We start from the raw sequence: 23,714 nt of genomic DNA on the forward strand, positions 1-23,714 counted from the left end.
TCATTTAACACATTTTTGAACACAAACAGAAATTTCTGAAACCGGAATGTGTTGATTTGCTTTACTACGTACAGGCTGTGCATACAAGGCAACAAATGACACTGTGAAACTACATGATCAATTACCATCTTATGCAGGTAAATAAAACAAAGTGCAGATGAGACAGTTTAAAGTGCCTCTAAACTGAGAAATCTCCCCAGTCAAGTTTCTAGGAGATGTAAGAGTTTTTCGGGTATTTTATCTTTCCAGCATCTAACAAAAAAAATATGTATGAAATATTGGTTTTGAGTGGTCTAACCCCTGTAAGAATGAATGTGTTTACTTTCAGTAGGGCTTCAGGTCACTGTAAATGATTGGATGACATTCCTGGGTTTGGATAAAATGGAGAAAAGTGAAATCCCTGTCAGATATTTATTGCTGTTTGTTCCCACACCGTGGAGAGTCACCATCCCTATTTGTCATCTCACTAGGGCAGAAGGTGATGGGAAAACCAAGATTTTACAGTCAACAGAACAGGAGGTGAAGGTGAAATCTTCCAATAGGGACACCTGGTCTGGTGACAACTAAGGGGATTTCCTTTCACTTTGTATAGTTGTCCTCTTCCTATTTGATAGGTCTTTAAGGCAGGACGTAAGAAAGGAAGATCTGCCTAAAGGGAAACTAATAAAAAAAATAAAAACATTACTCAGGCATTACACAGTTGCATATGTGTGCCATTTGCAACTAAGCAATCAGATTTACAGATCTGAAGTGTCCTGCAAAAATGTATTTTTCTGCTGTAATATGTTTACCAGATAAGGGGATTAGAATGTTCTGCCACAGAATCATAGGATTAGAAGAACATACTCTTGCACTTTTCTGTGATGTGTTTTATGAATTGTGACGAGGTAAGGATCATTGGTCAGGTATATAGGTGTTTTCAGCTCAAAACCATCTCACTAGTTCTAGCGAACTTCAATTGTGATTTAAATGAGCTTTAAGACTTCAGTAGACAGTTTTCATATGACAGTGTTTGTGTGTTATCCTTGATTTAAATTAATAAGGGTCTTCATTTATTTCTGTATTGACACTACGGTTTTGATCTTCAAATTCTTGAAGTTCTAGAGTTTCGCCCCAGTGGGTGGAATTTCATTGGTTTAAAGACTGGACAGTGTGAAGTGTTTAATATTTTAGGATGCTACCAAGTAACATAGTACCACATAGACGACTTTAGCCCGTTAATTATAGTATTTACATTTTTATGGGTTTATGATATAGTAATTATGTCAGTAGGTGCCACTGCTAAAAACAAATGCTCGTTTCAATTTTGTTTATGTGTATTTTGAGCTTTTTATCTAGTCTTAAAAATGTGAGCATGCTTGTATTTTCACAGTAGGTACAGCATGGCACAAAAAAGGCACAAAAAAATTTGCCTGTAGGAATATTTGGATTAGCCACACAGTTGGAACAGGCTGAATGTGCTGTTATGGCTATAAAAAGAACATATATTGAAGACTGTATCTCCTTGCCACCAGCACCTCTGGACAGTTTGGAAGAACCTTTTAGTGATGTTCTTGTGCTTACAGACTTCTTTGAGTACAAAGTGTGTTATACTTTATCAGACATTATCCTGTGTGCCATGAAGACCTCCATATTGTCTAGTAATCTAATGCTCAGGACATCAATTTTAAGCCATCACAGATCTCACTAAGGTGTCAGTTTATGAAGCAGTGATCAGTGGTGATCCTGAGGATCGCCGCTGATCACAGTCCATAAACAGTTTATGAAACAGTGATAATCGGGAGGAGAAGTGTTTGAACTTGTTCTCCCGCCGATTATCTCTACACACGGAGAATTCTCATGAATGACACAGTAAGGGCCAGTTTATGAAGCGGTGATCTCACTGCTTCACTGGCGATCTGAGTCAGAATTCACACTCCCAGGTTCACCAGCTCAGAGGTGGTGAATCGGGGAGTGAAGAGGGAATCTGGGGGGATCTGAGGGGGAAGGAGGAAGATTTTTAACTTCCTTATGCCTCGTTCAGACCCCCCAACACTGTAAGCATGTCCCCCTGTCATATTTATGTGTATACATATATATACATATATACATATAATGTGTATATGTATATATATATAATGTGTGTGTATATACATGTATATATAATGTGTGTGTGTGTATACATATGTATATAATGTAGGGGGACTCATTATTTTATTAACATTAATCGTCCGTGTATTGAGCGGTGATAATTTATCACCGCTTAATAAACTGACATCTCTGTATTTCTGGTGCTGTAATCTCGTAAAGTCTCACGAGATTCCAGTATCAGGGGCCGTTCTCCACTGTTTGAAGCATTTGTAGATCTCTTCACTCCTCCGAAGGTGAAGCGATCTACAAAGCTTCATAAACTGGCACACAGAGGAGAAAGATCTTCACTGTGAATGCCGGAGAACGAAGCAGTGAATAGATTTCACTGCTTCATAAACGGACACCTAAGTTGTCTCCAGTTCTTGTATGTAGCAGTAGCATTGGTGAAATTATTCCAATTTGTACTGCTGTGAAATCTAGTCAGGCGTAAGTTGAAGACGCGTGAGCATTGGCTGGGCAGTTGACCCCAGAAATGGTCTACTTTGTCTTACAATAAATATTTCCTGAACTTTACATCTCAGTTCATCTTTCCAATAAATTGCTATTTACAATATCGATACTTGTAGTCCTGTGGGAGTTTCAATTGACAAGAGAATTTCTTGTTATATCTACTTCACACAGGTTTTAGTTTTTAAACACAAGTTTGAAGAGTATCCTTGGTGGCAAGTATTTATAAAGAATTTATATAGCCTTCAGCAAATTGCTTCGAACCTTTATAAAGATAACTTCAAACAATAAGGCATTGGAGTGCTAGCAATCTTCAATATGACTACAACACTGTCACTAAGATCTGTATACAGCTCTTTTGGGCTAAAGCTGAAAGATGCTTTACTGGCTTCATGAAAGTTCTGCAAAATTTGCTGAAAGCTTTATATGTGCTTCTTAAAGGCTTGCAGAATACAATGCTCTTCTGCATTTTAGCCTTTGTAATATGTGAAAATGTATGTTCTTTACCTGCTGTGTATGTGTGTGTGTGTTTATATATATTTCCGAAAAGTTTGGAAAACCATTCTTGCTTTATTACTAACCAGCTACTGTATGAGGATCTATATTTTCGATCCCTCAACGTTGTGGTAATTCAGCTCCCTTCTTTCTCAAGAAAACCAACTGGAATAGAAAGCAGTGGGTTTTCTGTTGCAGGTGCTGCTTTGGGTACCTATGAAATGTACCATTCTAAAGGGCACAAGCAAAGATTCAATATATTTTGGCAGAGCTGTCTAAATCCCCAGGGTGCATTTGAAATCACTGGTTACTGCTAACAGAAGGATGGTGGACATACCATTTTTAAATGTGGGAGAAATATGTGAGCTGCTTTCGTTGGACCTCCTACAAAAAATATTAGTTCATTACCTGCCATGCTCATACTTTGGATTCAACACTTTCATCAGCACTGACACAATAATGAAGTGTGCATTTGATGAAATCAGAGTGAATTTACGATTCCTGATTTTTATTCATGTTCTCAGAGACTCAGAAAGTATTTTCAGTGGGTCAGTAATGACGGTTTACTTACTGCTTTTGTGGGGGGGGTCTCCTTTAACTGATACTGTGACAGAGCACCATGTAATGGTGTAGTTGTTTCTGTACATTATATAAAGGAAACAGCAAAAACATAAATTGCTGAGACCATAAAAACATGAATAATGATAAACATAAAGGATTAATTTCCCATTCAACTGTCATGTAACATCAGTAAAAATATTTCCAGCTTAATAAAAAAACCCAATGTTAGTCGAACAGAAATGTGCTTAATATTAGGAGCTCCCATGGCTCTGCAGCTATCTGTGTCAATATGTGCTTTTTTTTCCTCTAGCTGCCTGTCAATCGATCTATGTACGTAGTAATTTCCTTGTACTGCATAATTAACACATGGTCAAAAAATGTGTTCTTTTTCAATTTTGATGATTGCGGGTTATGTTTACTGTAAGTCAGAAGCATCTCTTAAAAACCTGAGCAAGATTTTCAGAAACAGCCTGCAATAAAAATCACACACGCTTCATAAAACACTACTTGATTGATATCACTTGCACCATTAGGAACTAAACGACAAAGGATGTAATTTCAGTTCTTGCATGCAATATTAATCGAAAGCCTTTAAACCATCCTACTGATGGGAACTTTGACAACATGACATTTGAAGAATTGTTAGCCAAAGTCATTTTATCTTTGTCATATTTTCGAGTAAATATATAGAAAAAAAGCCTGCTATTTTCCTATTTCAGATTTGCATGACTTTTCCTCTTTATACTTTGGAAAACTTAGAGCAATGGCAAGAGAGAGACCCCATACCTGATACATTTTATGGGATGAGCTTTCTCTCTGGATTTGTCTTCTGTGTATGCAGTGATATAGTGCAACAGCACTATTTTGCTGCTCCTTATTTCATTTTCCTGTTATGCATTGAGTACTACTTAGCTAATTCTCGAAACAGTACTCCATTACAGTCCATGTGAAATTCACTGAATATCATATCAACTCAAACAAAATAATTTAGCAGCCACATTCAGATTATGACCATATTTCACAGTCCTAATTATTTTTATTTTAATGGTTGTTTAAAGAGCTTGTTCTTGATGATAATGTTACTTGGAATTGCAAGTTCTACTGACCTAAACCTCCTTTATGATTCAGCATCACATGCCCAGTCATGCCAATTCAATTACGTCAATGTGACTAGCATGTGGTGAGGTCTTGTTTGATCCCCACCTGTAAAGTTGTGCGTAAGATGTATTCCAGCTAGCCTTAGACACTGTCTTGAGGTAGTAGCAGTAGAAGCAATAAATCTTCCTGTGGGTAGAAGAGTTTGTCTTATGGGTCCCATCTGGCCTTGAATCCCAGGTACAGTTACTTATCTTGCAACCACTATAGTCCCTCTGCTCAACTAATTAGAGCAAACCTCAGCATGCAAAAATATAACATTGGCCTCTTTGAAAAATGGAGTTTGATGCTCCTTTCTGACACCCAATATTCCAAAAGGCATTATGCATATTATTATTATTATTATTATTATTAGTATTATTATTATTATTATTATTATTAAGGTTTGCTGTCATTTCCATGTTGACTCCTGGGGACCACATGGATAGTGTTTCTCCAGAGCAATCGGTCTTATGTTTGGGTCTAAAGTCTTTTTGACGGCGTGTTTATAATTTCAGTAATTGCATCCATCCATCTATAGAGCATAAATACTGCAATTCCTTTTCATTTATACTGTTGTTCCCATAGTTCCCTATTGGAAGAGTCCTGACCACCTAGCTGAACATCATAATTTTCTGCCCTAGAAAGCTATTTCCAAAGCGGGTGTATTTGTATAAACTAAGGACAGTTGGTGGCTGTTTTTCTGCCAAGAGATTACGCTTATAATGTTATCACTTTAGATCCTCATTCTCTATCTTATACAAAACGTGGAAAATATCCTTGCTCTGAGAGATAAGCCCATCTTAATCTGAAATCTCCTGTGTCTTTAAAGAACAAATTGGCAAGTTCTCCTAAGGGATGCCCGTTTTTACATGTAAAATGTTTACATTTTATTTCAGGCTACTGTTTTAAATTGTTCATTATATAAACTGTAAGCCAATGAGCAAATTCACGTTACACTGCATAACAGGGTGCCAGAGGCAAAGAAAGCAGTAGAGAAGTGTTTCAGTTCAGCTGCTGCTCTCATTCAGTTAGAAGGGTAAACTTGTGCAGTGTGAAGACTTACTCTAATAGCCAATCTTTATGAGAAAACATTTCACTGCTGTGTTATCGGGAACATGTGAAAGTAATTATGGATGGATGGAGGGGTAACAAAAAGAGCAGAACGTTGTACTACAATATTAAGGACAATATGGAGTCTGAGGGTGGCTTGGTGGTCATCAGGAATCATTGTCTGTATTTGTAATGTCTATCTAAAAGAAGAAAAACTTTTTTAAAAGGGAGAAATTCAAGGGCTGCCATTGCTGACCTCCTTTTAGGAATGCTAGTTGATTGGTAGTCTCTGGCTTTAGTAGTCCCTAGATCCAGTACAAGCATGCAGATTATAAAGTCAGGATAAGGTTGGAAGTCCTGATCAGCATGCTTGTTCCAGGTCATATCCCTAGAAACTAAAAAAGCCATTGGAACAACTTGACAGGTAACTAGCGGTTCATATATGGTTGTTTCTGTTTTCTCTTGGTAAAGATCTGAATGCTGATCTTAGGCAGATATAGGCAGATTACTTAATTCAGTTTTGCATTCAATAAAAATAATACAATTTAAAATTTCAATAAAAATAATTAAAATTATGTTTAAATACAAATAGCCTAAGTGCCTGTATTTGAATTGATTGTAAACCTTCACCTTGTAAAACAACCCTTTCAGTTTAAAATAGAAATAAAACGCAAACCATTTGTGTATAGATATAAAAAAAGGTGGTTTTACCCCCTGCTAGCACCCGAGAAAAGGTTAAAAACCACCGCAAAGCGCCTCTGCTGAGGCACTTTGCCGGCGGTATAGCCGCACTGTCCCATTGATTTCAATGGGCAGGAGCGGTGAAGGAGCAGTGTATACACCGCTCCTTCACCGCTCCGAAGATGCTACTAGCAGGACTTTTTTCCTGTCCTGCTAGCGCACTGCTCCAGTGTGAAAGCCCTCGGGGCTTTCACACTGGAGAGACAGCAGCGGCTGTTTTGGGTCAGTTTGCAGGCGCTATTTTTAGTGCAATAGCGCCTGCAAACCGCCCCAGTGTGAAAGGGGCCTAAGTTATCACATACCCTCTGTCTCCTGCTGCATAAGAGCTGGTGTTGGCTTCCTGGCGGGTGCAGGCACATAGTGAACATGCCTGAGCTCATCCTTACTCATGAGTTCCCAGATAGCCAGAGAACTGCCAACGGTGTGGTCTCCTGCTTAGTGTGGTCAGTCTTTAATAGGAAAGCAGAGGGACTGGAAGGATCACCAGGCATTTCACGCAAAGGAAGGAGTACAAAGAAAACAGGTTCCCAGCATATAGTTGTGCTCATAAGTTTACATACCCTTGCAGAATTTATGATGTCTTGGCCATTTTTCAGAGAATATGAATTATAACACAAAAAACATTTCTTTCATAAATGGTTAGTGTTTGGCTGAAGCCATTTATTATCAATCAACTGTGTTTACTCTTTTTAAATCATAATGACACCATAAACTGACCCTGATCAAATGTTTACATACCCTGGTGATTTTGGCCTGATAACATGCATACAAGTTGACACAAAGGAGTTTGAATGACTATTAAAGGTAACCATCTTCACCTGTGATCTGTTTGCTTGTAATTAGTGTGTGTGTATAAAAGGTCAGTGCGTTTCTGGACTCCTGACAGGACCTTGCATCTTCCATTCAGTGCTGCACTGACATTTCTGGATTCTGAGTCATGGGGAAAGCAAAAGAATTGTCAAAGGATCTGCGGGAAAAGGTTGTTGAACTGTATAAAACAGGAAAGGGATATAAAAAGATATCCAATGAATTGAGAATGCCAATCAGCAGTGTTCAAACTCTAACCAAGAAGTGGAAAATGAGGGGTTCCGTTGAAAAGAAACCACGGTCAGGTAGACCAACTAGGGTTTCAGCCACAACTGCCAGGAGAATTGTTCGGGATGCAAAGAAAACCCACAAGTAACTTCAAGTGAAATACAGGACCCTCTGAAAAATACAGGACTCTCTGTGGTGTGGCTGTTTCAAGATGCACAATAAGGAGGCACTTGAAGAAAGATGGGCTGCATGTTCGAGTCACCAGAAGAAAGCCATTACTACGCAAATGCCACAAAGTATCCCGCTTACAATATGCCAAACAGCACAGAGACAAGCTTCAAACCTGGCACAAAGTCATTTGGAGTGATGAGAACAAAATTGAGCTATTTGGCCACAACCATAAACGCTACATTTGGAGAGGAGTCAACAAGGCCTACGATGAAAGGCCTACACCATGGAGGTGGATCGTTGATGTTATGTTGATGTGTGGGCTAAAAAGGCACAGGAAATTTGGTCAAAATTGATGGCAAGATGAATGCTGTATGCTAACAAAAAATACCGGAGGAACTTTTCAATTCATCAGCCAGGAAGCTGCACATGGGACTTACTTGGACATTCCAACATGACAATAAACCAAAACACAAGGCCGAGTCAACCTGGCTGTCATTGGCTACAGCAGAATAAAGTGAAGGTCCTGGAGTGGCCATCTCAGTCTCCTGACCTCAATATCGTTGAGCCATTCTGGGGAGATCTCAAATGTGCAGTTCATGCAAGACAGCCCAAGAATTTACAGGAACCTGAAGCTTTTTGCCAAGAGGAGTGGGCAGCTTTACCACCTGAGAAGATAAAGAGCCTCATCCACAAATACCACAAAAGACTTCAAGCTGTCATTGATGTTAAAGGGGGCAATACACAGTATTAAGAACTGTGGTATGTAAACTTTTGATCAGGGTCATTTGGGTGGTTTCTGTTGTCGTTATGATTTAAAAAGAGTAAACACGATTGATAAAAAAATGACTTCAGCCACACACTAACCATGAGTGAAAGACATTTTTGTTTTATCATTCATATTCTCTGAAAAATGGCCAAGAAATCATAAATTCTGCCAGGGTATGTAAACTTATGAGCACAACTGTATGTGAAAAAGAAATGGTTGCAGACCATGACTAATCTTGAGTTCATTTATTGCAACACCCCAACAATAATCCACACATGACAGTAGCAGGTACAATAGGTTAGGCTTGCCCAGTCTCCCCCCACCACTGTACAACCCGCTCAGCTCACGAGGAGACAAATGACTAATGAAGGCTGATTAACAGGGGTCTTCTCTGGCAGCAAGCAGATGCTGGAGACAAGCACCATCATTCAGATTTATTTATAACACAAGTATTAGTAAAAGATCTTTCAGCGTGGACAGGGTTATATGATCTAACTGCTGGTGCTGTGCATGTTAACTAGTAGCCAGAACTGATTTTTTACTATTGCGAATGAACAGTAAGCACTGGTGTGGCTGTATGATCTATGTTGGAACGATCACACATGCCCACCAACACTGACGGTTTATCTTTTGTGAATAAACCGTCAGTGTTGGTGGGCATGTGTGATCGTTCCAACATAGATCATACAGCCACACCAGTGCTTACTGTTCATTCGCAATAGTAAAAAATCAGTTAGCACTGTGGGACTAAGTAATCTATCAATGGCAAGCACTACTTTTTTTTTTTCTTTTTTTACTATTTTATTAATGCTTGTGCTGTGAATGAAAACCTAGCACTAAACATTGCACAAAATCTTTTTACAGGTAGAGCAGTACTTATAGTTCTGGCTGTACCTCTCCCATATGAAAACACACAAATTGGGCTTTAGCCTGGGGTGGAGATAGAGCTAACATTAAACCGAAATACAATTTGGCTTTAACAGGACCACAATTTAAAATGGAACAAAGTTATATATTATCTGGTTATAGCACAGCAGTAGAGAAAAGTCAGATTGCCAACCAAGCCCACCTGTCCTCAAGAGCTGTGTATATTTGTTAAGATTTAATTAAAGGAATTACACATCCTTGTTAAATGAAACAGCTCTGTTACATGTGTTTCAACTGTGAATTTTGCTGTTTTGCACACGCTGGGATGATAAAACATTACATAGTCTTCCAACAACGTCCCAAAAACAGAAGTGTTTAAGTCTACTAGGCCTCATCAGTGTACAACTAACAGTTCAGGCTTTGAAAATCTGATTAACCAAATTCCTAGTGCAAGAAAAGAAATGGCTGTAGACTATAGTGACCAGCCGTGTTCTGGATGACATCAAAACTTTGCAATTCATTGGTTATTTCAGGCAAGATACCATTTTCTTTTTTTTTCTTAGTTGTTGTAGTTGTAGTAATTTCTACTGTTTGTGGGATAAAAACGTAATCAATAAGACCCTTAGCTGTAACAGTGATAAAATGAAAGGCACGAAGGCCATATTGTTTCTTGGTAGTAATGATGTGTGCTGTACAGCACTGATACATTACACTGAGCTCAGTATAGACATAGATAGATTAATATATTAATGTATAATGTTTGCTAATCTAAAGGATTGGTTGCTGCACATCTATCTGGCACCTTCTCTACTTTAGCATGACATACATTAAACTGACTTTTTCTACAGTATCGGATCTCTTCAGACAGATTTCTTTTAATTGGGTGCTGCTTTTGACTGGTTGAATTACCTTGTAACTGTCTTGTTGAAATGTGCCTGGAAGGCCCGAGCAGTGATTCTAATCAAATACAATGACACCCACTGGTGTGGATAAAGGCAGCACTGATTAATTGCAATAAAATCTACCTGACTTGTAACTCTGATGAATTTATGTTGTTCTCTCTTGCCATACATCCATCCATCCATGAGAATTTTCTGCAAGGCAGTCAAATGGAAAATACTACTAAATATTTATCGTTAATAGAATTGGCAAGCTGGTGTAATACAGGCCAAACAAATCACTTGCCATTAACTGTACAGCTAAGAATGTCTCTCTTTAAATATGAAAGCAGTTCTGATGTAGCGCACACATGGTTTTTCTGCTGGTGGAACAATATGAGTAATATTCATCAACTAGGAAATGTTCTGACATGATACAAATGTCATTTCTGTCCAAAGTCAATGTAGCTGCAAGACTTATATTGTAGACGGCTACACAAATCTTTCAGCTGACATATCATTAATGAAGTCATGCAGGTGTCTTGGAACTCTCCGTTTTGCTTTAGCTAATATTTTACTATGAAAGCAGAGGTGTTAGGGTGTTCAAGCGTGTACTTACTGTAAAGGTTTTTGTGTGATAAATGATTATTAATTTTGGCTCTGAGTATAATTTCATAAGAGCTGGTCAGATTTTTTTCCTTTAAGCATTTTTATAGGAGAGGGTTATTTATGTAATTCAGTATTTTTCAACTTTTTTCGATTGTGGCACCTTATAAAAAGTATTCAAACCATAAGTCCAAAATGTAAAAAAATATAAATGTTACTAATCGATGGGAAACTTGAGCCTAGGACAATGCACACAACCACCTTGATTAAATTAACTTCCCATCAGAAGCTCCCCCTTCACATCAGAGGTTCTTCCATCACATCAGATTTCCCCCTTCACATCAGAGGTCCCCCCATCACATCAGAGTTCCTCCTTCACATTAGAGTCTCCCCATCACGTTAAAGATTGTAAATAATTTTAAACGATGATGATTTAAATAACAAACATGTTATACTTACCTGCTCTGTGCAAGGGTTTTTCACAGAGCAGCCCTGAGCCTCCTCTTCTGGGGTGTCACGGCGGTGCTCCTGGCTCCTCCTCTTTATCGAGTGCCCCCACGGAGAGCCATTTTCCATGGTGGCACCTGTACAGGCACGCTCACGAGTCCCGCTGCTGTATCCGTTGACACAGACAGCAGGACTCGGCCCCGCCCCTGCTCCCGTGTCACTGGATTTGATTGACAGTAGCGGGAACCAATGACTCCTGCTGCTATCAATCTACCCAATGAGGATGAAGAAAGTGGTTGGGCTTGTGGACATCGCTGGAACGAACAGGCTCTGGTAAGAAAAAGGGAGGGCTCTGGGCGCAGATGCAGCACAGAAGGTTTTTCACCTTAATGCAAAGAATGCATTAAAGTGAAAAACCTGGAGACTTCACAACCCACTTAAAGGACTCCTTATCACCACAGAATCCCTCCATTACGGAATCAGAGGCCCCCAATCACATCAAAGTGACCCTATACATGAGAGCCCCCATGAAATCAGAGTTCCCCCCTGGATCATAGAGTCCTCTCATCCATCTCTGATCTAGGGCAAACTAGGTCTGGTGCTCACAGCACCCCTGGGAAACCCAAAGGGCACCCTGGTTGAGAAACACTGATTCATTTGAATAATTTCCCATAATTCTAAAGATGTTGGTTGTACATCGATTTAATAATATGTACATGTATAATATGTAACTCTCATGGAACATACATGAGGAATACATGAGGTCATCCATATTTTTCATCCAACTGCAACATTTTTCATAGACCTCAAGAAGCACCACCACCAGGAGACAAAAAAATTATTAACTCATATATTATTTTTACTTTGTGCATATATGTATTTTTTTAAATGTTTATTTGTTTTTTTGGTACGGACAAAAATAAATGAAAAAAAAGCACAAAACCACTACTCTTTCCATAAAAGACTTCAATGAGCAATAATTATTTGTACATTGAGTTATGTATATGTTGATATGTTGATGTAGTTGGATCACTAAAAGCATCACTAGGACTTAAGGCGCTTCGCACCTCACTTTAGCTCTCTTTTAGGGCTTGTTCACATTACGATCCCCACATTCAGTGTACTGTTCCACATGAAGCGAAGAAAACTCCACCGCTCAGGTATATCTATGAGTAAGCACTTAGTATAAGTGTGAAACGCGTCAACTGCTATTCTGTAAGTTCCTGCTGTAGTGTCCTGTGTACTCTATGATCCAGTTTCATCAATAAAGGCACATGTTATTTCATCCGGTATCCGCTATCCAGATAATTTTGTCTATTCCGTACTGTTCCACATGAACGGTTTTATTTTTATTTTTTTACTTTTTTTCACTTGAATTTTCAGTGCTAAGGATCCCTCTCACATGTTTATGTGTTCCTGTGCATTTTCACTTGTTTACATACATTTTGGAGAAGAAAAATGCATGCTGCTGTAGTTTTTTTTTTTTGCGTTTCTAAGCTGAATGCAGTGGTGTGAACTAGGATAATAGGAAAACATATTACTGCACATGTGTTCGGGATGCGTTTTAAAAAAATAGAAACTAAAAACAAATGTGAATAAGCTCTCACTGTGTAACACTAACCATATGAAAATAAATTAGTTACCACTAAAGGCTTCAGAACAGAGTATGACTTGTGGAACAGAGAGCCCTATCATTATCGTTCTTCCATTTCAATCAATCAGTAAAATGTATGTATATGTTTTTGTCATACTGAATATTTATCCAATATTCAGTATTATATTGTCAGTTTGTCAGTGGGTTAGTAAACTTGCTAGCCTTTTTTTTCCTATGATTGAACACCCAATCATAAATAACATATTAAAAGAAGTGTTAAGAACTTTCAACTTTTTTGATGGATGCTAGCACCCCAGAGTTCCTTATATGTCTCTAGGACTCTAGTCCTGAGATCTCCTTGATGGACTTCCTATCTTTCTACATGGCAGACAGTGCAAGCAGTACAATACTCAGCAGTAAGTCCAGAGATTTCAGAGATGTTAGAAGACAGTGGATGAATTAACCTTCTAGCATTCATATAAAGGGCCAATTTAAACCTATGTGTTGCAATGCAAGTCATTGCAGGCATACAGGTTGTCTCTTGTTTTAAAAACTGCTAGTTCACATCTGTGCAATAAAATGACATGTGTTTTCTATTTTTTTAACCATTGATGTGCATTACAATGCTTATTAATGACAATGGCAGCTTGGACCAGTATACCTATGCATATACTATTTTTGGACGATGCACCTGGAAGATGGAAATCACTGAATTAGACAACGCTACTCCAATGACCTCTTCTAGCTTCCAGGTCCCATGCTGCATTCTGAAAACAAGAGGTTGGCCAATTGGCAGAGAGCAATTCAGAGAATACTGCTTTTTCTGAAAAAAAAAAAAAAAAATGTCTTCAGAATGCAGCTGGGCAGGAGGTCACTAGAGTAGCAGGGTCTTCTTCCAGCTTTCAGGGGCATCAGCCAGGTATGGTGTATACAAAGTTACATTGGACCAATCTGGACCAATGTAACCATATATAAACTATCTACGCCTGGAATTCATCTTTAAGAGTTACTATTTAGTATATACAACTAAAACTAATATTTGCAAGGTCTCTAGCTTAATTAAGTATTGTCTTTTTTTTCTTTATGATCAGCATTAGAACGAGAGGGAATATTCTTTTTTTTTTCTGTGTTGTAATGAAGGTAACAGTCATTAGGTATATGAGTCTTCTGATGTTGTAATCAGATGTGATTCAGTCTGTTAAATATCTACACTACAACATCTGTTTCACAGAGTGACCTTCTGCTGAAGAATATTTAGTATCTATTAGCAAATCAACGTACAGACCTACACACTCTGAAATCCACTAAACTGGCAGGGGATACCACTGTTAAGCTATTGCTTTGCTTCAAATGATTACTGTTAAGTAATGCTTAAAAGAAATGCTGTTCAAATAATCATGGGAATGACATGTCTTGTAAGAACTTGTGCTGTCAATTTAATTCTTTTTTTTTTTATATATATATATCTTTATTGTTTTATTGAGCTATTTCACAAAGCACAGTAGCTGCATCTCATAAAACTGTTCATGTGCTAATGTAAATGAAAACCAATATAAAGAACCCAACACTAGTTTACCATCTGTTTTAATGTTAATTAGAGCATTGGGTGCCCAAGGTAAATTTATCACAGTGAGAATGTCATTTAAGACCCTCCAGGATAAATATTTTTTTTTTTTAGAATTAATTGTCCATTTGCAGATTAATTTCAGCCTACTGATGGTATTTCATATTTTTCTACTCCACAGAGCAATCGTCAAACAATCAAGGCCAGTCAACGTTGCAGCCGTTACCACCTTCTCACAAGCAGCACCCTGCAGCTAATCAGCCATCCATCACATCCCTCAACCGCAATTCTCTGACACATAGGAGGAACCAAAGTCCGGCCCCGCCGGCTGCGCTGCCCGCCGAGCTGCAAACCACACCTGAGTCCGTCCAGCTGCAGGACAGCTGGGTCCTTGGCAGTAATGTGCCACTGGAGAGCAGGTAACTCTATGTACTGCCAGTCAGTAGCAAACTAAATGGTCATTAAAGGAGAACTGCACTCAGAGTGGAGGATGTATATGGCAATAAATGCATACATTTATAATTATACCTGTAGCTATGCTGTGAAGATCTGCTTCATTAAAGTTCATAATAATTCTTCTGATGTGCTTAACCAAAGTAATTAAAGGTGGTTGTTGGCTTGGTGAAAAAGTCCTCATAAATTTAACAGTGACTGTAGGTTGATGGAACACTATTATCAGTCTATTGTGAATATGAAATTAAATACTGGCATTGTACAGATCTCAGTTTACTGTGTCTGTTATTAAAACATCTGTGTATGCTGTTGTAGTTATCATTAGAGAGTAAACAAGTCTACTAAATCCTAGAATCGAGGCTGGGTTTACACTATGTGCGGCCACGGCTTGCATCGGGGGTCCAGTGTGTCCCCGGTCACTGTTTCAGGTCTGAATTAGGTCAGAATTTTTGTCTGAATTTGGACCTGAAATGGAGCCAAAGATGTACATGACCCTTCTGCTGTGCGCTCCATGGCTGCCCTGGAGATGTGTGAACTGACTCCATTGAGAGCTGGTCACACGATACTGTCATCTGAATTGGATGCGGAGAAACACACATCCAATTCGTATAAATGTGAACCCAGCCTGACTTGGACCTAGTAAGTTTTCAACTGCCAGTTCAGCAAACCTCAAGTTTAGCTTGGTACACCAGGCATATAGGCTGGTATCGCCATAACAGGTGCTAGCTACTCTGCAGTCTGTAGCTATTGATATCAGCCTATATAGCAGTCAGCATCAGTATTTCAAGAGAAAGTGACCAAATAATGGCATGTATGGGTAAGCAGCAGCTGGTTTCTGAAGAAAACTGGACACCACGGTTGAAGTGAAATTATACAGGGATATTAATGTGCTACTGACTGCAACCTAATAAGCTGGTAAAGGGGTCCTCTGGATACGCTGTTTGCTCATGTTTATAAAGGAAAGTCTAAAGACTGGTACACACTAGTAGTTTTTTTCATTCAATCCAGCAGACTGAACAAAAACAAAACTGAGGAGCTCAGAAGGAGCCGCTGTACTAACAATCCAATGTTAGTACAACAATCTCCCCTGCTGTGCTACTGTGTTCTGACAGTAGGACGGCCCCCCACCAGAACACACTGGTCAGCTCTCTCATTGGCTGAGAGCACTGATCGGGTGCCGATCGGCAGATCTTTTTCGGTCATGCTCCTTAGACAGAAGCTAGCTTCTGTTGGACCAGTTGCCGTAGATGCGGGTCGAATGGCGGCCAGTTTTTATTGAACCGACCAATGCCACCCGATATTCAGCCCATATGTATGGCCCTTAAACCTAAAATAAATAAATTGGGGGAAGTAAATGAACACCCAAATTCCTTATATTCCATGCTGGGTGCTCCTCCTTGTATGATAAGCTTTGCCACCTCTTTACCATACATCTTTCAACCAATGAGTAAAATGTACTATGAAATCATTGTTACTAATACATTATTCTCAGAGCAAGCATGCTACTGATATAGTAATTAGATCATAAATTGAAAATACACTTCTGTCACTATACTAATGTAATTAAAAAAAAAAAGTTGTTGATTGCTAAGGGCAAAACACTAAAATCCCTATCTAACAAATCTAATTGTCAATTTTAGGAAAATTTGGTGGACTAGATCTCCTAATATATTGATAAAAACCCATATTATGTCTTAGCTGGTGTTTAAGGGCTTTAGCCAAAAACAGTCCAAACCTCTTCACTGAATCATTGGAGAAGTTTGGGCACGCTTCTAAAAGAGCATGTTTTGTATTCTTTGCTCATTTATATATATGTGTCATATATAAACATTTTATACTATTTTATACTATTTTCTTAACCTGGAACAAAAGCTAACATTGGTTCTGCTATAAAGCAGAAAGAATAAAACAATGTACCATTGCACTGTTTACAGAATTGAAATAGATGTGTTATGGTGAAAAGGAAGACACCAAAAACGTTCTAAACAAATATTTAAAAAAAAAAATATATATCTCCCCTCGTTTTACCTAGCTCAAGTTGCATGCAGAGGCTGTGCCAGAAAGTGAGATCTTGCTAAAACTCAAATTTAAAAATATACTAAATAAAAACTTTAAAATGTATTCTTTTGAATAATTCACATTATATGGGGAATACCATAAAAAAACTGACTTGATGCTTTGACGGGTAGGGTCAGTGAGGAATGATGGACAGGTGATGGAACATTGCGATGGCAGAGCTTTGTCACAAAATTCAAATATAAATGTAAACTAATAAACTCGGATCCTATATATATATATATATATATATATATATATATATATATATATATATATATATATATATATATATATATATATACATATATATATATATTATATCATCCCAATTTTACACCTGGGTACACAGTACCTGTAACAAAAAAACAAAAAAACTCACTGTAGGCAGCTCATTAAACTGTTTAAGGTTATTTAAAAATGATATCTGTGTTCAAAAACAGGTTTTCTGATATCAACGTTTTAGTATATTTCATCTCTAATATATAATGCACTATGAATGGAATGTATTCATTATATGCCATTGTGTCAGTGTCTTAGCTGTTAGAAGAAAGTGCTGTCAGCAAACCATGATGTACTCTATGCCACATGTACTGTACATATGAAATGTCTCCTAAAGGAAAACCAGACTTATTCTTAATGGGCTGTTGCTGCTGAAGAAAGAAAAAAACTTTGCTTGAACACTTTTTTATAAGTGTACTTTGTGTTCACATTGTTCTTAATGGGCTGCTTTGATCAAAGTGCTTGAAGACTTTTAAAAAAAGGGCAGTTCGTTTTTCTGTTTATCCCTAGTCCATGCTGTGTGATTGCACTGCAAAAGGAAGCTCCTACCCAAAAGCTTCAAGTAAGCCAGCTGTGCCCTGTACAGAACAATGGCGAGCCTGAAGTCCTACAGCTGTTGGTAGTCTGTGTTCTCTGTGTTTCTCAGCCAGTCAATGTCACAGACTAAATGCTTGCAATCATTGTGTGCGCATAGTTTATTGCTTTTATTGCTATTATTTTCAGTGGAAAATGGTACATGGCGTATTAAATTATATTTAACTTCACAAATCCAAGAGTATAATATATTTTTAGCATACCAGACCTTAGATGTGGCAGCTGCATTCCTTTTCTTTTTTCAGGATTTTTCCCTTTTATTTTCAATGAGTGATTCTGCCAATTGCACACTATGGGGTCGATTTGCTAAAACTGTGGAGTAGCATTGTGTAATATTATTGTGCAGCATTTCAGCTTTCAGCTTGCTGCAGAAAGTTAGGAGATCACTGATTTTAAGGGGTCAACTGTTTTTTTTTTTTTTTTTAATTCTCTCAAACAGATTTACCAAAATGCTAGTATATTTAGGGGGCAAATAAGAGGAGTTCATTGTAAGGCTTTGTGTACACTAGCAGCTCCTAAACTTGAGTTTAGGAGCTTTTGGCATTTTTTTGCCAATAGTTTGAGAGACTGATGATTTGCTTATTTGAAATCAGTAGATTAGGGAAGATTTATCTTGCACACAGAGACAAACCAGCAATAAAAACACATTTTAGCAGAGTCTGGAATGGTTATATTCCCTGTCACTGTTTTTTGTTACTCTGTATTTCAGGATGTGACACGGCATCCCAAGACTTTAATGCTGAACTCAATTCAGCACCTTTGTAAAATGCTGCAGCTGCTAGGCCTACCTCAACCCTTTTCCTGCCCAATCACACAAGTCTTTGTATTATTATTACTGTTGAACAGGCCAAATTTTGTATGTATGGCCAGCTTAAATCAGCAAAATCAATGAGCCAATCACACAAGCAGGAAATTACATTTCTGGGGGGGTTCTGTACACGAACTGTGTACAGAAAGCCTCCAGGTTGCCATATTGCATTGCATTTTATAGAAAATTACAGCCCTGCAGATTGAGGAGGAAAGGTCATTTTTGATAACATTAAATTACAATGTGGCTTGTGGGGCAATTGTATATGTTTATATTATTATTATTATTATTTTTTATTTGCTATTTTTTTTTCTGCAAAAGTGGAGTTCCCCCTTAACTTATAAGTGAACAATGCATCTATAATATGAGTTGATTTATATAAAATAAAAAACATAAGTATTGATGCATCTGATCGTTCGGGTTTGGCATAAGTGAAGTGTCTTATTTTGGCTCTGTGTTACAACATTGTACTTCGGTCAGCCCCTGCCTAGTCTAATGTGACTAATAATGTAAACCGCAGGTTGCAGCTAAAGCAGCAAGCAGCAACACATGTTGGATGGCAAAATAAAACATTGTTGTGTGTAAATGTACAAAGTAGCAGCATTTTCCAAGGTGTCCTGTGGTTCTTCAAGCTGAGAGGGGGCATCTCTGAACACTGCGGTTTTATATATTTCTGCTATTTACATAAACACAAGAATGTTTCACATTAATTTAGTATGTACTGCTGCAGGTTGGTGGGAAGACAGATGCCTTAGAATGGCACATAGGTACAATTCAATAGTTTGAGAGATTGATGATTTGCTTATTTGAACAATAGCTTGCACTTTGCTACAAAGTAAAGATTGATACAACAAACATTATTGTTTCTGGAAGGAGAACTGCAATTGCTGAATTATATCATCAATCAGATGTGATGTTATCAACTGTCATTTTCCAACACAGGTGTAAATCTGATTGGTCGTTAAGAGAACATAGATAATTCTTATTTCTTCCGGGATAAATGAGGCCATGCAGGAAGAACTAAGTCAGCTTTGATGTATTGTGAGCGTTAGTAATAGCTGCTTCATTTTTGCTGCTTACGATTAGATCTTTATGTTAAAAAAGTAAAAAAATCTGATGGTATTAAAAGAAACCTGTATAAAGGGAAAATTTATCTTGTAATTGCTGACTCTTGTAAAAATGCTACTTACCTCTTCTCCATGCAAATCAAAGGCTCTGATTTTGACTTTTCTTGTTATATGCTTGTTCCAGGGGAATAACTTAAAGTTGAAGTGTAGTGTGGAAAGACAGGGCAGCTGTTGCCATAATTTGCAACTATATTTAATGTACTTGCACCTTGATAGACTTTTTTTTACCTCTTTTTGTCCTTCCTAAAGTGCTCACAGCTCGATGCTCTCCATCACTTCTTCCACATGCAAAGTCTTCTTTCTTTGGCCATTGACAGGGCTGCTGTTAAAAACCACAGGGCCCCCTACAGCCAACCTGACAGCCCCCCCCCCCAAATAAACAGTTTACTATGCTTCAGCTATGAATTAACACAGTAAGTGATCAGTACCAATCATGCACTGCGTGCATTCAGGAAAGGAAAGGGCTGGTATATATGATATATTTACCAGACCCTTCCCCCACTCTAAATCCTGAAGGATCTTATTGTGTGCTAGCCTGGGCAGCTAGGGGAAACATATGGTGTACGAGGAGGGTGATCAGTGAGGGGGGGGGTGGCAATTAGGCAATTACTGGAACCAATCCCCTGTATAGCTCTTTCTGCAGCAGCTGAAACCCAGCAAAAGGGAGAGGTGAAGTCAGATTTCAACTGCTGCAGAAAGAGCCGTACAGGCGATCAGTTCCAGTAATTGCCCCCTTGCCGCACCAATTACCCTCCCTGCTCACATCCAATTCACTCTGCTGTATGGGCCCCCCACTTGCCCAGGCCCCGTACTGGAGGACTGGTGGTACCCCCTCATTCACAGCCCTGGCCATTAAGCTGCCACTGATGATGCAGTAAAAAGATATTCAGTTCGTTACAAGCATACGCCCCCCTTGCTCCTCCGAAACTGGGTGCAGGCCTCTGAGCTGATTCACCTGTCCCACAAGCCCTAACACTCCGTCTGGAGCTTATTCATAAGCTCTACAAATAAGTTTGGGATGCAGTAAAACACATTAGAGCTTATGGGACAAGTGGATCAGCTTGTGCGTGCTATATTTCAATAAACATACACAGGGCTTTTAATGAAGGGCGATTTCATTCTTAGAATCTTATAAATGCCAACAAGTTTCCTTAATAGTCAAATAAGGTTCAATCTGCACCATTTGTTATCAGCCATGTCCATTTTGGGATCCAGAAATCATCGATAATATAAAAAGACATTGCTAAGAGCTGTTGTTCTTCATAGAAGCAATTAGATTCACATTTTTAAATATCTGCTGTCTTTTTTTGGGGGGCTGGTTAGAATTTGATTAGATGGGAAATATCAGTTATTAGCAGTGCAATTTTGATATGTAAGAAATATGTGTGGTCACTGACCTATTATTTTTAGCAGGCCATAAGTCTTTATATCCTATATCCAAATATTTATATCATCCTTATGCCACCCATCATGCCTTAACCTTTTGCTGACTGCCCTATAGCAGTACTTTTACTGCCACTGGGTGGAAACTGTACGCAGAATCACGTATATATACATGATCCTGCACGTCCACCTGCAGGGGTCGCGCGTGCAGAAGTTGATCTGCGGGTCCTGGAGACTCGATGTCCTCCGGCACCCACCGATCGTTAGTAAAACACAGAGAACTGAGATATGCCTATGTAAACAAGGCTTATCTCAGTTCTGACAGGAGGGAAGGGATCAATCCTGTGTCTCTGCAAAGCAGGGACTAGAATCAGTTTCTTCCCTTACACTGTGTACACAAAAACACTGGCTAGGCACACAGTTAATCCTTTGATCGCACTGGATGTTTAACCCCTTGCCAGCCACTCTCGTTAGTACAGTGACAGTGCATATTTTTTAGCACTAATCACTGTATTAGTGTCACTGGTTTCCGTGAAGTGTCAAAAGTGTCAGTGTCTGATAGTCCACAGCAATATGGCAGTCCTGCTATAAGTCTCTGGTCACCGCCATTACTAGTATGAGAAAAATAAATAAAAATTTCATAAATATATCCCATAGATTGTAGACGTTATAATGTTTGCGTAAACCAGTGGTTCTCAACTCCTGTCCTCAGGACCCACTAACAGGCCAGATTTTAAGGATTACCTTGGGGAAATGAAGACTAGAATACTGCAATCACTGAACAGCAAATGATATCACCTGTATTGCAGTTATCTTGCAAACCCGGCTGGTTAGGCCCCTTTCACACGGGGTGGATCTGCTGGACGGACTCCGCTAGCTCAGCAGGGGATCGTTCTGTTGATGATAGGTTTGTCTCTGCTCACTGTACAGGGAGGGACCTGTCAGAGCCCCGCTGTTCTCAGCCTGTCCGTTTTCATCCGATCCCATCCGCTAGATGGATTGCGAATGTATCGGCCTCCGTCTGTTTTGAGTGGATCTTGTCGGATAGGATGGCTGGCGGGTGTCAGCGGACACATCTCCGCTGATATCCACCTGCCCATAGAAGTTAATGGGTGGCCCGCTCAGATCTGCCTGAAAAACGGACAGGCGGATCCAAGCGGGCCGATCGTGTGTAAGGGACCTTAGTGGGTCCTGAGGCTTGGAGTTGATAACCACTGGCATAAACCAATTAATATATGCTTATTGTGATTTTTTTTTTACCAAAAACATATTTGCCTAAATTTATGAAGAAATTCAATTTTTTACATTTTTTTTAATTGGTTATGTTCTATAGCAGAAAGTAAAAAATATATATGTTTTTTTTTCACAATTGTCGGTCTTTATTTGTTTATAGCGCAAACAATTAAAAATGCAGTGGTTATCAAATACCACCAAAAGAAAAAGCTCTATTTGTGGGGAAAAAAGTTAAATACATTTTTTTTTTTTTTTTAAGCACAGTGTCCCACAATCGCGCAATTGTCAGTTAACCAGTGCTGGGCACTTACACCCCCCTCCTGCCCAGGCCATTTTTCAGCTTTCAGCGCTGTCATACTTTGAATGACAATTGCGCGGTCATGCTACACTGTAATCATGTGAAATTGTTATCATTTTCTTCACACAAATAGAGCTTTCTTTTGGTGGTATTTAATCACTTCTGGGGGGTTTTTTTGGAAAAATTTGAAAAAAAAAAGTTTTTTTTCTTAATTTCTGTCAGTAAATTTTGTAAATAAGTCATTTTTCTCCTTCACTGATGGGCGCTGATGAGGCGGCACTGATGGGCACTGATAGGCTGCACTGATGATGTGGCATTTACGGGCACTGATGAGGCGGCACTTATGGGCACTGATTAGATGGCACTTATGGTACTTATGGTCACTGATTAGATGGCACTGATGAGGAGGCAGGAATATGCCGCACTGATATGTGGCACTGATGAGCACTGATAGATGGCAGTGATGGGTGGCACTGGTGAGCACTGGGCACAGATAGGCGGCACTGGTGGGCACGGATAGGCGGCACTGATGGGCGGCACTGATGGGCACTGATGGGCATTGATGGGTGGCATTGATGGGCAGCAGTGATAGCCAGCACTGACTGGCATCACTAATGGGCACTAATTGCTGGCATTTGTGGACACTGATTACTGCCACTTGTGGGCTCTGATTGCTGGCACTTGTGGGCACAGATTGATGGCAATTGGTCGCAAAGCTAATCACATGGTTAAAGGGCCGCGGCCACGACTCTTTACACAGATTGGGGTTGCACCATGTCCTAGCAACACAGCGCGGCAGCGATCGCCATGCTGCGCGCCCCCAGTTGCACGCAAAAGCGATCATTCTGGGAGGTCGTCATATGACATCCACCCAGAACGAGAGCCGCACCGCCCAGCCGTCATTTGATGGTGGGCGGACGGCAAGTGGTTAAAGTAACGCAAAGCCGTATTGCAAAAAAAAATAAATAAAAGACCTGGTCATGAAGGGGGGT

At 39.2% G+C, this 23,714-nt stretch overlaps 1 protein-coding gene across 10 annotated transcripts in view; it reads left to right on the top strand.

Annotated features, from left to right (window-relative positions):
* The window catches only part of TENM3 (teneurin transmembrane protein 3), a 1,659,985-nt gene that overhangs the window by 1,225,275 nt on the left and 410,996 nt on the right, over positions 1 to 23,714 (top strand). For all 10 annotated transcript variants that reach the window (XM_073606803.1, XM_073606789.1, XM_073606818.1 and 7 more), the window contains one exon: positions 14,671 to 14,908. In XM_073606803.1, coding sequence (XP_073462904.1) covers positions 14,671 to 14,908 — 238 coding nt within the window. The remainder of the gene's footprint in view (positions 1 to 14,670; positions 14,909 to 23,714) is intronic.

Source organism: Aquarana catesbeiana, linkage group LG01, assembly GCF_042186555.1.
Source record: "Aquarana catesbeiana isolate 2022-GZ linkage group LG01, ASM4218655v1, whole genome shotgun sequence".
NCBI lineage: Eukaryota > Metazoa > Chordata > Amphibia > Anura > Ranidae > Aquarana > Aquarana catesbeiana.